The sequence below is a fragment of the Trichosurus vulpecula genome, chromosome 3, assembly GCF_011100635.1.
Source record: "Trichosurus vulpecula isolate mTriVul1 chromosome 3, mTriVul1.pri, whole genome shotgun sequence".
NCBI lineage: Eukaryota > Metazoa > Chordata > Mammalia > Diprotodontia > Phalangeridae > Trichosurus > Trichosurus vulpecula.
Window position 1 is genome coordinate 23102887 of NC_050575.1, and position 13851 is coordinate 23116737.

The window sequence follows — 13851 nt, forward strand, 5'->3', positions numbered from 1 at the left end:
ATCAATAAGGTCAGAGATCCATTACAGGATATGTATAAACAAGACCATTTTGTGATACACTGAAAGATCCATTATTTTAATAGTATGATTACTCCTAGCCAACCTTTTGTGATGAGTCCAGCCTTTCCTAATCTTTTTACCCAGGCTGATCCTTAAACATACATCTGACTTGTTTCCAGGCCTACATTCAAAGATTCTCCAGCTCAGTGAATTAGATCCAATAGAAACTGTGTTTTGCTGCAAAGGTCTTTTAAGAATCCAGGGCCACAAGAGTGGGACTCAGATAAAGAAGGTAAGATCTCAAGGCAAAAACAATCTAAATATAACTATTGGAATCATAGAATGTTAAGTACCAAAAGCCCTTCAGAGATCATCTAGCTCAACACTGTCATCTGAAAGAGAAGGAAACTGTTCATGAATGATATAAAGTAAAAAGCAATTTCATGAAAAATACACACAATTTTTACAAGTGAAGTCTTACTTTTTCCTGTACTGCACTGTTACTTGTGTTCTTTTTGTTAATTAATTCTTCTTTTTCTTGCTGCAATTTTCCCAGAGTGGCTTCCAAAGGACACAGCTGCTCTTTTGAATCCTAAAAGAAAAAAAAAAATGCATATACACTAAGGAGGGATGGCTTCATATTATCCCATGATCTTTACTATGAAATGTCTCTAGGATGATTCTTAGGGCTACTTTAACACAGATTTCAGAAGCACAGCAGTTTGTGGGTGAGGTGGTATCCTTTATTTATGTTTCTACCTTGTTCTTGTTAATCGACATATATAGAACTATAAAGACATTCGGTAATACATTTATCAGGGCTTAATGAACATAACAAATAACTCTGATAGTAAATCTAAAAGTTTAATTAAAATGACTCCATCTCTCAAGTTGTAACACAATTCCAGAACCTTAAGAGTTGGAAGAAATCTTAGTCTGAGGGTTCTTAATCTAAGCTGTATGATATTGCTTTATAAAATATTTTGATAACTGTATTGCAATGCAAGTGGTTTTCTTTGTAACTCTATGTATCTTTTTTATACATTTAAAAACATCATTCTGAGAAGGGGCCCAATAGGCCTCACTAGACTGCCAAAGGGGTTCACACATAAAAGTAGTTAAGGACCCCTGGTCTAATCCAACCTAAGTAGGAATTCCCTTTCCTGACAGGTAGTCATCCAGCCTTTACTGAAATAATGGGAATCTTACTGTCTGATAATGAACTGACTCCATTTTTAACAATTTAATTGTTAGGAAGTGACTCTTCATATTGAGCTGAAATTTGCCTCTCTTAACTCACAGGCACCGATCCTACTTCTGCCCTCTCAAGCCAACATACACTTATACCTTCTTCCACATAACAGGCCTTCAAATATTGGAAGACATTTATCATGTCTCCCCTTAACTAATCTTGTTATAACTGAAAGGGTAAAACAGAGAAAACTCAAATAATAATAATCCCTTGTTAGTTTCCAAACTGTTTTCACATATGTTGGTTGTCAATTTATATATTCTTACTTTTATTTCTCGATGTAAGGACTGAACTTCTGTAGACAATTCTACAGTCTGTTCCTCCAGCTGCTGTCGACGTTGCAGATTACTAGATATCTGAAGTTTCTCTGATTTCAGTTCATTTACTGTGCTTTTTAGGTGCTGGATTTGTTCCTGCTGATCTTGTATAAGCTTACGATTCAGCTCAATTTTACTGGAGACTACAATGAAAACACACGCCATCAAAGATGAAAATATTGTATCACTCAACATTTACCACTGTAAATCAAGGAAAACTTCTAGAAGTTCATTTGCAGCAAAAAGTCCTGTCAGACTATATATCAATTAACCAATTTAAAAGTATTTATTAAGCAGTTAATATGTGCAAGGTATCTCCAGTAAGACAGTTCCTATCCTTCAGGGACTTACATTTTATCAGGGATAGCTTGGTGATATAGTGGGGCAGCAATGGGACTGGAGTCAGGGAGACCTGAGTTCAAATCCAGTGATCCTGGGCAATGCAATTAACCTCTGCTTGCCTCAGTTTCCTCAACTGTAAACTGGGGATAATAAAAGCACCTACCTCACAGGTCTGTGGTGAAGATCAAATGAAATCATATTTGTAAAGTGCCTGGAACATAGTAGGCATGTAATTGTAAGCTATTATTATTGTTAGAGTCATCATGTGCACATGAGAGGAGTGAATACATTTCCAAGGAATGTTGTTATGTATGAGGAACATCAAGAAACCCAGTCCGTCAACTCTATAGTACGTGAAAGGGAGTCATATATAATAAGCCTGGAAACTGGAAATTGGAGTCAGGTTGTAAGGGGCTTTAAGAGCCAAAAAGAAGAGTCTGCATTTGATCCTAAAGGTCCCCAAAGAGGACAGGGAAGAGTTGTGACTCGGAATATCACTTTTGCATCCATGACTGAAATAATCCAGGTGAGAAGTAATGAGGATTTGAATTAGGGTGGTGATCATATGAGGGGACTGATATGGGGGTAGACGAAACAAGACTTGGTAAGTCAGAACAGCTAGGTGGTACAGTAGATAGAACACTGGTCCTGGAGTCCACAGGACCTGAGTTTAAATCCAGCCTCAGACACTTGGCACTTACTAGCTGTGTGACCCTGTGCAAGTCACTTAACCTCGACTGCTTCACCAAAAAAAAAAGAAGAAAAAAAAGACTTCGTAAGTCACTGAATCTGGGGATGAAGGCGAGTGAGAACTACTTGTCTCTGAGAGCAGGTGTACCTTTCTCCTTACAACTAATCTTTCCATTAATTAATTAATCCTTAATCCCCTCCCCTCACCTTCCCTTGGACAGAATATCCCCACAATCTCTGTCTCTCTCTAACAGCCAATCTCTCCCTATAAATTGGCTCATTTCCGGCTGCCTACAAATACATCCAGGTCTTTCCCATACTTAAAACACCCTTGTTTAACCAGACCCTGTCCTCAAGCTATCATCTTCTATTTTTCCTCCCTTTCACAGTTACATTCCTAGAGAAAACAGTCTTCTTTTGTTGCCATATTACCTCTCTTTCACTCACTTCTCAAACCCATGCACCCAACCACATTGTTCACCGGAAAATGCTCTCTCAAAAGTTATTCATGATCTCTTAATTTCTCACTAGAATGGCTTTTTTAAAGTCTACATCTCTGTAGCATCTGACAGTATTGACCACTCTCTCCTCATGGCTACTTTCTTCTCTCTGGTTTTTTGTGACATAGTCAGTCAGTCGATAAACATTCATTAAGCACTGCTATGTGCCAGGCACTGTGCCACATGCTGGGGATATAAAGAAAGGCTTCCCTCTTCATTCTCCTCCAGCCTGTCTCACTACTCTGTCTCAGCTGCTTCGCTGGCTAGTCATCTATGTCATTTTTTCAACTGTGCATTGTATCCCAAGGCTTTGTCCTTGAAGCTTCTTTTCTTCTCCCCTCCACAATATCTTGCTCAGTGTTATTGCCTGATATCAGGGGTTCAATTGCCATCCCTATGCAAATGATTCCCAGACAAATCTATCCAACCCTACTCTCTCTCATGAGCTCCAATACCACATCACCAACTGCCTACTAGACACTTCAAATTAGATGCCCCGGAGGCATTCAGAAAGCAATGTGTCTGATAAAGAACTCATTATGTTTTCCTTAGACCTCCATCTCCCCGCAACCCTCCCTATTAATTTCAAGAGTACTTCCTTCCTTCCAACCATCATGTCCAATGACTAAAGATGTCGCAACTGCTATCTTCAAAAGATAGCTGAGTCCACACTGATCGAGAGAACCAGAAGTCATCCACTGATAGTCATAGTAACATTCATCACTAAAGAACAGAGACAGCTCCTTCCAAAGTTATCCTTGCCATTCAATCTACAAGCATGAAGATCAATGGGCCTGTCTAGTCCTCTACCCTTCCCATCGCCATTCGATATTACTGTTTAAGGCACAGACTCAGGACTATGAAGAAAAAGGTTATAATTTAGAAGACATTTGGAAAAGATGGGAGATGTGTTAAGATTAACTCTAGAGTAAGAAATACAAAACAAACCCACAAAATCATTGGCCTTTCTGTATATTACCAATAAAACCCAGCACGAAGATATTTCATTCAAAGAAGAATTCTTTGAGGATTGAGAAAAGATAGTCCATTCAAAATAATCACAGAAATATGAGTAATGACTAATAGCCATGTCCCAAAAGGTAAGTGGTTAAAGGATATAAACAGTTCGCAAAAGAATTACAAAGTGTTCACAAGAAAGAATACTCCAAATCACTAATAATAAGCGAAATGCAAATCCAAACACCTCTGAGGTTTGACCTCACATCCTGCAGATTGGCAAAATAGCAAAAATTAGCACAGTCAATGCTGCAGGGATTGTGGAATGACTGGCACACTAACACACCGTTGATGGAGCTGTGAAATGGCACAACCATTTTGGTAAACAATGTGGAATTACACAAATAAAGTGACTACGATATCCATACCATCTGAACCAGAGATTTCATTACTGGGCTCGTACCCTAAGGAACCCATCAATGAAAAGAAAGTTCCCATAAACACCAATTATAGCAGCATTGTTTTTTGTGACAGCAACGAACTAGAAACAAAGTAGATGCCCATCGACTGGGGAATGGCTAAACAAGCTCTGATCAATGAATGTAATGAGATTCTACTATACTCTAAGAAATTATGTATGTAATGAATATAGAGAAGCATCGAAAGATGTACACGGATATATATATGTATTGAATATATATATATATGCAGAGTAAAGTAAGCAGAGCACAATAATTCCAACAGAGTAACAGAAAGAACAATCACACACCAAAAAATTAAAAATCAAAGTAACAAAATTATAAAGATGAAGTTTGACTTAAATGAAGCAATCTGAACCAGACTTGACCCATGCCTTTGTGGAGGCGAGAAGTCCACATGTGATTTTGGCCTTTTTTCAACATACCAATTTTGCTGATTTTCCCCCCTTAAAAAAAAACCATGCTATTTGTCATATGGGATGGTTGTCTGGGCAAGAGAGGAGGAAGGATACGGAAGATAGCTATGATGATGCAAGAAACAGAAAACATCAACAAAAACTTAATTTTTAAAATGGCAGAATATATAAAATATCCTAGAGACCAGCTGCTGAGACACACACAAGGAAGATAAACTTGTCGACTGAAAGCAAAAGGAGAAGGGAACAGCAGAGGAAGAGATGGACAGTATCATGGACACAACGAACATGAGCATGGATAAACTTTGGCAGACAATGAAGAATGAAAGGACCCGGTGTGCTGTGGTCTATGGGGTCACGAAGAGTCAAATGTGACTGAACGACTGAACAACAACAAAAGCCTGTCATGCAGCCGAAGTGAGGGACAGACAACCTGAATATTGCTAGCTGTATGATGTCAAGAGAGCAAGAAGACACCTAGAACACCGGGCATTCCACTTATGGAAGATTTATGAGAACACGAGCAAGAGTCATCTAGAACGAGAGGGCATGGATGAGCTGCAATCTCCACCATGGTAGTAAACACTCCCCTCAATACGTCGGAGACGATCAAGTAACTGACATCATCATCTCTCCCCCAGTGTGCTGTGCACAACTGCAGTTGCTTATTAATTTAATATTTTTATGTCCTATATACATTTTATGAAGTAGGAACTTCTTAGCCTGGCAATTAAGGCTCTCCACATGTCAGCTCTAAGCTGCTAGAATTACAGGCAAACCTTATTTCATTGCGCTTCATTTATTATGCTTCATAGATACAGCATTTTTTTTTTTTTACAAATTGAAGGTTTAGGTCAACCTTTTACTGAGCAAGCCATTTTTTGAAAAGCATACGCTTACACTGTGTCTCTGTCACATTCTGGTAATTCTCACAATATTTCAAACTTTGTCATTATTATTATATCTGTTATGGTGATCTGTGATCAATGATCTTTGATGTTACCACTGTAATTGTTTTGGAGTGCCACAAACCCCACCCAAGTGAGATGGCAAACTTAATGAATGTTGCATATGTTCGGACTGCTCCATTGACTGGCCATTCCCCATCTCTCTCCCCCTCTTCTGGCCTCTCTATTCCCTGAGACAACGAGACTGAAATTAGGCCAATTAATAAACCTACAATGGCCTCTAAGTGTTCAAGTGAAAAATGTTCAAGCGGGATGGGTTGGGAAGGAGCAAAATGTAGTTGGCCTTTCACAACATGAGTGTTGTGGAAGGGTTGTGCATAGTGATGCATGCGTGGCCTAGGTTGAAGTGCTCGACTTCTTGGGGAGGGTGGGTGGGAGGGGAGGAAGAGAGAGAATTTGGGACTCAGGGTTTTAGAAGCTGATGTTCAAAAACAAACAAAAAAAAAAGTTTTTGCATGCAACTGAAAAGTGGGATGCACAGGCAATGGGGCGTAGAAATTTATCTTGCCCTACAAGAGGGGAGGGGGAAAGGGGATGAGAGGGGAGGGGGGTGATAGAGGGGAGGGCTTACTGGGGAACGGGGCAACCAGAGTATATGCCATGTTGGAGTGGGGGGGAGGGTGGAAATTGGGAGAAAATTTGTAATTCAAAATTTTGTGAAAATCAATGCTGAAAACCAAATATGTTAAATAAATAAATTTAAATAAAATAAAATAAAAAAGAAAAGAAAAATGTTCAAGAGTCAATCAATGTAGTAAATGTCATTGTATTATTTTAAGGAACTGCCACAGCCACCCCAACCTTTAGCAACCACCACCCTGATCAGTCAGTATCTATCAGCACTGAAGCAAGACCTTCTTCTACATCAAAGATTACAACTCACTGAAGGTTCAGATGTTGTTAGCACTTTTTAAAAATGAAGTATTTTTAATTAAGGTATATATATTTTTTAGACAAAAGACTATTGCACACTTAAAAGACTACAGTATGGTGTAAACGCAACTTTTTAAATGTACTGGGAAACCAAAAAATTTGTGATTTGCTTTATTGTGATATGCACTTTATTGCAGTGGTCTAGAACTAAATCTACAGTATCTCCAATGTATATCTGTATTTTACTCCATTCCCCTTCATAGGTATTCTACATTCTGGCCAAACAGGATTACCAGCTGTTCTGCTTTCCTCCTTTTTCCATAAATTTGCACAGACCATCCCACATCCTTAGAACATATTATTTCCTTATCTTCACCCATTAAAATCCTATTCTTCCTTCAAAATTCAACTTGGGTACCACATCCTCTTTGAAGATTTGACAGCTTCAGCTGAAAATAATAGCTTACTTCTCATGTAGATACATTCATACCAATCTGTCTATATAAATATGTATGCATATATATGAAAGATATATAATAAGGTATTATTATAATTACAATATAAAATAATATACAAATAAAAATAATTACAACAAAGTATATGTAATTTAATTAAATAAATTAATAAATAAAAATAAATTAATTTAATTAAATTTAATAAAGTAATTTTTTCTAGACACCCATTCCTTTGCCCAGATATCTTTTTATCATTCATTTGGGTGACATAAGGTAGAATCTGATATTATTTTTCATATTGGTGTCCCATACAACCTCAAGACAGTGCAGGGGATAAATACTTGTTTAACTGAATGGCTATTTAAGTTGATAAACCATTATCAATCTGAAGAAAATCAGGTAGTAGAAATTTCTGTTGGGACAACAAGGAAAAATGGGTAAAAGAGGTGTTTTATATAATAAAAGTCATCATTTTGGGAATATTGAATTTTCTGTCTTACCTGTGTCCAGTCTATGTTGTTTTTCTTGCTTTTCTTGATTTACTTGTTGAACAGTTCGATCCAAATCTACGCCTTGTAGCTTAGCGGCTTGTTGTGCAATTTTTCGTTCAACATCTCTAAGCTCCATCTTAAAAATAATAAAACTATTTCATTAAATTTTTTTGCACAATACAGTGAATGCATTCTGTTATTCAAAATCTTCAAAGTGAATAGGTACAACAGAACAGGTATCATGCTAAGTGTAGATACTAGACGTGGGGTGGCACTGAGAAATGCCTCTAGTAGAAGGTGGGATTTAAACTGAATCTTGAAGAAAGCCAAGCAGCTCAGAGGCAGGAAGAAGAGCATTTCAAGCATGGGGGACAGGCAGTGAAAAGGGATGGAACCAGGAGACAGGGTGTCATGTGCAAAGACTAGCAAGAAGACCAGTGAAGTTGGATGGCAGAGGGAAGTAAAGAGTGAGAAGACTAGAAAAATAGGAAGGGGCCAGGTTGTATAAGCCAAGAAGAGTATTTTATAGGGAGTCACTGGAGGGGAGACCCAGGGGATGAGGAAACATGGTCAGACTTCCATTGTAGGAAAATCTCAAAATCGAGCTGAAAATGGACAGAGTAAGGAGACACTTGAGGGAGAGCCACCAGCAGGCTTCTGCAATAGTCCAGCTAGGAGGGGATGAGGGCCTATATCAGGGTGGCAGAGGCTGTGTGAGCAGAGAAAGGGCCATATATAAGAGATGCTGTGAAGGTAGAAATGACAAGACTTGACAAGACTGGATATGGATGTTGATAGAGAATAAGGAACCTAGGATAACACTCAGATTTCAAGACCAGGTGATTGGGAGGATAAAGGAATTAGGAAGGGCGGGTGAATGAGGAAAAAGATAATGTGTCTGGATATGCGAGTTTGAGATGTCTACAGGATATTGGGCTCAAGCTGTCCAAAACGAAACTAGTGACGTGAGATTGGAGCTCGGGAGAGAGACTGGGCCTAGATATAGAGATCTTAAAATCATCCCCATAGAGGCTGCACTCATGGGAACTGGTAAAATTGCCAGCAAGATGGTACAGAGGGAGAAGAGGACCCAAGACAGACCCTTGGGGGATACCCACATGGCCATGACCTGGATGAAGATCTAGCAAAGAAGACTGAGAAGGAAGAGGCAGTTAGAAGAAAAACCAGGAATAAAGAATGTCATAAAAACCTAGGGAGGACAGAGTAGATGGTGAACGACTGTGTTAAATGCTGCTAAGAGGTCAAAAAGGATGAGGATTGAGAAAAGGTCATTAAATTTGGTAATTAAGACATTGCTGGAAACCATGGCGAGAATAATTTCAGTTGAATGATGAGGTCAGAATGAATCAGTTTTGAAGAGAGTGAGAGAAGAAAAAGTGGAAACACCAACTGTATATGACTTTCTCAAGGAATTTAGCCACAAACAAGTAGAGAGATATAGGCTGGTTTTAGAATGACTGTCACAGTCAGTCTGCTGCTAGACTTTCCACGAAGCCTTTCAGTTTGGTAAAAACTACCACAGCTTATACTCTGATGGTATAACTCATAGACCCCTAGTTTACAAGTTTAATTAATTTTTAGGAAATTAAGTTAATGAAACAATAAAAATGTTAGCAAATAAAAATGTAGTTAGGAATGCAAATGACATACAAAGAATAATACAGAAATGAAAAGGAAGTTGACTAATATTTATTTGTTAACAAATTGAAAGAAATTTCATTTCTATACAGTGCAAAACCAAAGACTACAACAATGAAGTTCTGCTTTCTAATTCTGATTTTGATGTACCACTCAGCTTTCCTCTTCAATTTTAGGTTAACTTGCCAAATGCCTAAGCATCATAATCCTCTTATTTTCTAGCAGATTCTTTTAAATTTGAAGATACTATTTCTTCATCCTTAACATTTCATCTTTCCTAAAAGAGATGCCTAACACCATGTGGAGACTATAAAGCTATGGCTACGAGGATGAATAGCAAGTACATTGCACTACGAGCTCTCTTATTGAGCTCATGCTACATGCAAGACTATTTCAAGAAGAGGGCTGCAACAAGACATTTTTATACAGTTGTATGTCAGACTTTCCTAGCAAAAAGTCAAGAACAAGCTGTATTTCAGCGTTTCCATTTAAAATCACACCATGCTGGCCACCTCCTCCTCAAATAAAATTTATCTATAATCAGCTGCTGGAAGAGGTCAACGGATTGGATAAGAGAACTGAAGAACAAGACAAAAAGTTGGTAAGAGCAAATCAAAAGGTTAGCTTGAGGGACCAATGAGCCTGCAAGTTAATGGATTATGAGATTTGATGAGAATGCTGAGGAACAACGACCAGGAAAGAAAACTACAGAAACTATAAAACTATAAAAAATTCTACAGAAGTGTTATCATGGCCTACATACCTGTAACCTTTCCATGATAGTAACATCTGTTAAGCATGCTTTAGCACTTTCTTCTTCAGGTATTATAGTACCTAAGAGAGTCTCCTGTTCTTCTATTTCACCCTTTAGATGCTCTATGTCCCTGTTCACACTCTGTAGTTTATTCCTCAATTCTGGTATTTCTCTTTCCTTCAAATCAATTATGTTTTGTCTTGAAAAAAAAAAAAAAAACACAACAAACACAAAATTCTAAGTAAAAAATCAGTTCAACAATTATATTCAACATATACTCACTAAGTTATGTACTATATGCAAAGCATTTGTTTTTAATATTAAAATATATTTTAAGCTATCATTGATGCCTGACTTACAGCCATTTCCCAACATAATTCCCCCTCTCACTGAACCCTTCCTTGTGAAAAAGAGAAACAGTAAAGCAAAGCTATCAAACACAACAACCACATCAAACCATACATGCGACATTTTCCATGTAGAGTCTCCCACCTTTCTACACAGAGGAGGGACATGGTGTTTTATCATCTTTGGGACCAAGGGATCACTACAGTAAATCAGAATCTGGCTCTTTCAGTGTTGTACTCACTGTGTGTACTGTTCTCCTTTTCTGTTAACCTAATAAGATTTATTTTCAAGTAAATGGTTTCTAATGAAACCATATATAGAAGATATATTGTAAGAGAAGTACCCCAAAAGCTGTATTTCAACCAAGTCAAACTCTTTTGTGTAATAAACAAAGTGGGATTACTCTCTCTCTCTCATGCACACTGCAATAATCCGTATTTTGGGGGCTTACTTAGGCTGTTGTAACAAGCCATCTCTGCTCTAGACATGCTCCTCTATATCTACAATCTTCCATGATAGAATCTATGCAGGAAACTTCTACCGTGTGGGTCTGAGTAGTCAAAGCCTGGCGACTCCTTGTCCATGATAATCAGAGGCAGGAAACAAATCAGATGCCCTGAGCAATCCTCCTCCCCTGGTCTTCCACTGTATCACTAAATAGCTCTGTGGTATCGAGATGAGAACCCAGTTGAAACACATATATCAACTAAATTTGCTTCTTCATTATTTTTCCTAATCCTATCTCCTGTGGTCAAAAAGAATAAATTAAAGCCTTCTTCCACATGACAGCCCTTCAAATACTTGAAACGGTGTCCTTCCTAACACATCTTCAATCTAAACATTCTCATTTCCTTCAACCAATACTAATATGGCCATGATCTCAAGGCCCTTTACTATCCTCATCATTGTCCTCTGGACATCCTCTACTTATAAATGTCCTTCAGGGGACACTGACATAAACATAAAATATAGGAGTCAGAAAATAAAACCCTAGATGTTGTCTGACCATAGCACTAGTCCTTGACACCGCCTCATTAAATGAAGTCTTAAGGTCGAGTTAGCTCTCTTTCATACTGACCTTAAGTTTTGGTAATCAATACCTTCTCAACTAACCCTCAGTTACCTCTCCTCTCTGACTAGAGGGCTAGAGGGCAGAGCGTTAAACTTCTCCCAAAGCCTTCCTTTATAAAGGGCTTAACAAGTTTCCCAGTAACTCCATTTTCCATCGGCATCTCTGCTTGGCTTCAACTCCAGGGAACACCATGCCTCAGTGTCCAGCTCCCCCGTGGTAGATATTTTCCCCTACCTCCCAGTTTCTGAGCTTCTTTTTGTATGCTGTCTTCCTCCATTAAATTGTAAGCCTGAGGGCAAGGACTGTCTTTTCTTATTTGTGTCTCCAGCACTTAGCACAGTGCCTCACCCATAATGGGTGTTTAATAAATGTTTATTAAATTTAATAACAGTCCCCTAAAACTCACAGATCATTTTTAGATAGACTGCTATCTAGCTACTACTCTCCAAACTCATCCTCATGAAGTTGAGTTTTTGAACCCAAGTAGAAAACTTTACAGTTAAAAAGAGGCATGACATAATAAAAAGGGCACAGGACTTGTCAGAAAGACTTGGTTTGAAAGGTGTGTGACCTAGACAAACCAAGTAACCTCTCCCAGCCTCAGGTTCCATATCTGTAACATGGGAGTCATTTTATCTGTTGCACTTATCTCTCAGAATTGTTGACACTGAAATGGGAAACTATATGTAAAACACTTTATAAATGTCCTTTCTTATTATAATATACTGATTTGAAATTTGCTGTTATACACACACACACACACACACACACACTCATTTGAACTTCACAACACCCTGTAAGGTAGATACTACAGGTATTATAATCACAGAGCTAGAAAAAAGCCTCAGCAGCCATCTAGTTCAATCCACATTTGAACAGTAACCTCTACTACAACATACCCAACCAGCCAAGGCAAGATAACTATCTAGTCTGTGCCAGAAGACTAGCCCACTATCTTCAAAGGCAGCCCATTCCACAATAGATAGCTTTTGAAACTTTTCCCCTGGTTCCTGATCCTGATTCCTCTGGGGATAAATGGAGTTAAGTGATCCTCCTTTTACATAAAAGCTCTTCAAATACTTAAAGCCATTTAAACCCTCTCCTCTGGACTCTTCTCCAAATTAAGCATCCCTGGGCAATTCTCAAATGTCAAGGACTGTAGTCCTTTCACCATAGTGATTGTCCTCTTGTGGGCAAAACTTTGGGACCCAGAACTGAACTATATGATACTCCAGATGTAATTTGACCCAAGGCTAAATACACAGAGATGCCTTATTCTTGGAAGCCATTGCTATCTTAATGAAACTCAAGATCACATTAGCTTTTTCTTGGTTGCCACCCAAATATGATTGCTGATTTATTGCAAGTCTACCCAAACCCCTAAATCTTTCAGTGCTTAGTATACCAAACGTATGCTTGCCTAAAAGACTTATTTTATGGAGAACTCACAGGGCAAGCATTCACATGGGGGTCAAAAGAAGAGATACAAGGACACTCTCAAGGTCTCTCTCAAGAACTTTGGAATTGTGTGACATGGGAGACACTTGGACAGGACAACCCAGCATGGCATGCCCTCATCAGAGAAGGGGCTGTGCTCTATGAGCAAAGCAGAATTGAAATAGTTCAAAAGAAACACACGATGTGCAAAGTTAGAGAAGCCACTCCAAATGGACTATTTGTGCCCAACCTGTGGTAGAATATCACTTGATCCTCTTCGAGAACAAAGGACAACAGTACCTGGCAGAAAGTAACCTTGGGTTTTTTTTTTCTTTTTGTAAAAGAATAATTTTTTTTTGTCATCGTGAGCTCGAAAAATACTGACAAAATGGAATACTGACATTATGTATATATACATACATAACACACATACACACACAAAACAACATCAAAGGGTTATGTATATGAAACTGAATCTCCTTTACCTACAACTTATAATAAATTAATTCCAAACCAATACCACTTGTCTACTTCTTTCTGAAACTCCTTTTCTCTTCCATGCATTTTTTAAATGGTCCACTGATTTTTTTGGCATTATTATTTTTTAAATTCGCAAAAATCTATTTTCTTACTTTTCTACCCCCTCTGGAATTGTGGCTGGTCATCATACTAACCTGAGTTCCTAAACCTTTCAAAGTTGCTTGACTTTAATTAAATTGTCCTCCTGGTTCTGTTCACTTTACTCTGCATCAGTTCATAAAAATTTCCCAAGTTTCTCAAAAACTATGTCTTTTAGTATTTCTTATAGCACAACCTTATTTAGGTGATATTTATATACCAT

The 13851-nt window shown here is 38.2% G+C and overlaps 1 protein-coding gene across 3 annotated transcripts in view; it reads right to left on the bottom strand.

Annotated features, from left to right (window-relative positions):
- Positions 1–13851, bottom strand: part of LOC118843270 (DNA repair protein RAD50) — an 80902-nt gene that overhangs the window by 31517 nt on the left and 35534 nt on the right. For all 3 annotated transcript variants that reach the window (XM_036750822.1, XM_036750820.1, XM_036750821.1), the window contains exons 15-18: positions 10163–10352; positions 7750–7876; positions 1519–1712; positions 482–592 (exon numbers count right to left, since the gene is read on the bottom strand). In XM_036750822.1, the coding sequence (XP_036606717.1) occupies positions 482–592; positions 1519–1712; positions 7750–7876; positions 10163–10352 (622 nt within the window). The remainder of the gene's footprint in view (positions 1–481; positions 593–1518; positions 1713–7749; positions 7877–10162; positions 10353–13851) is intronic.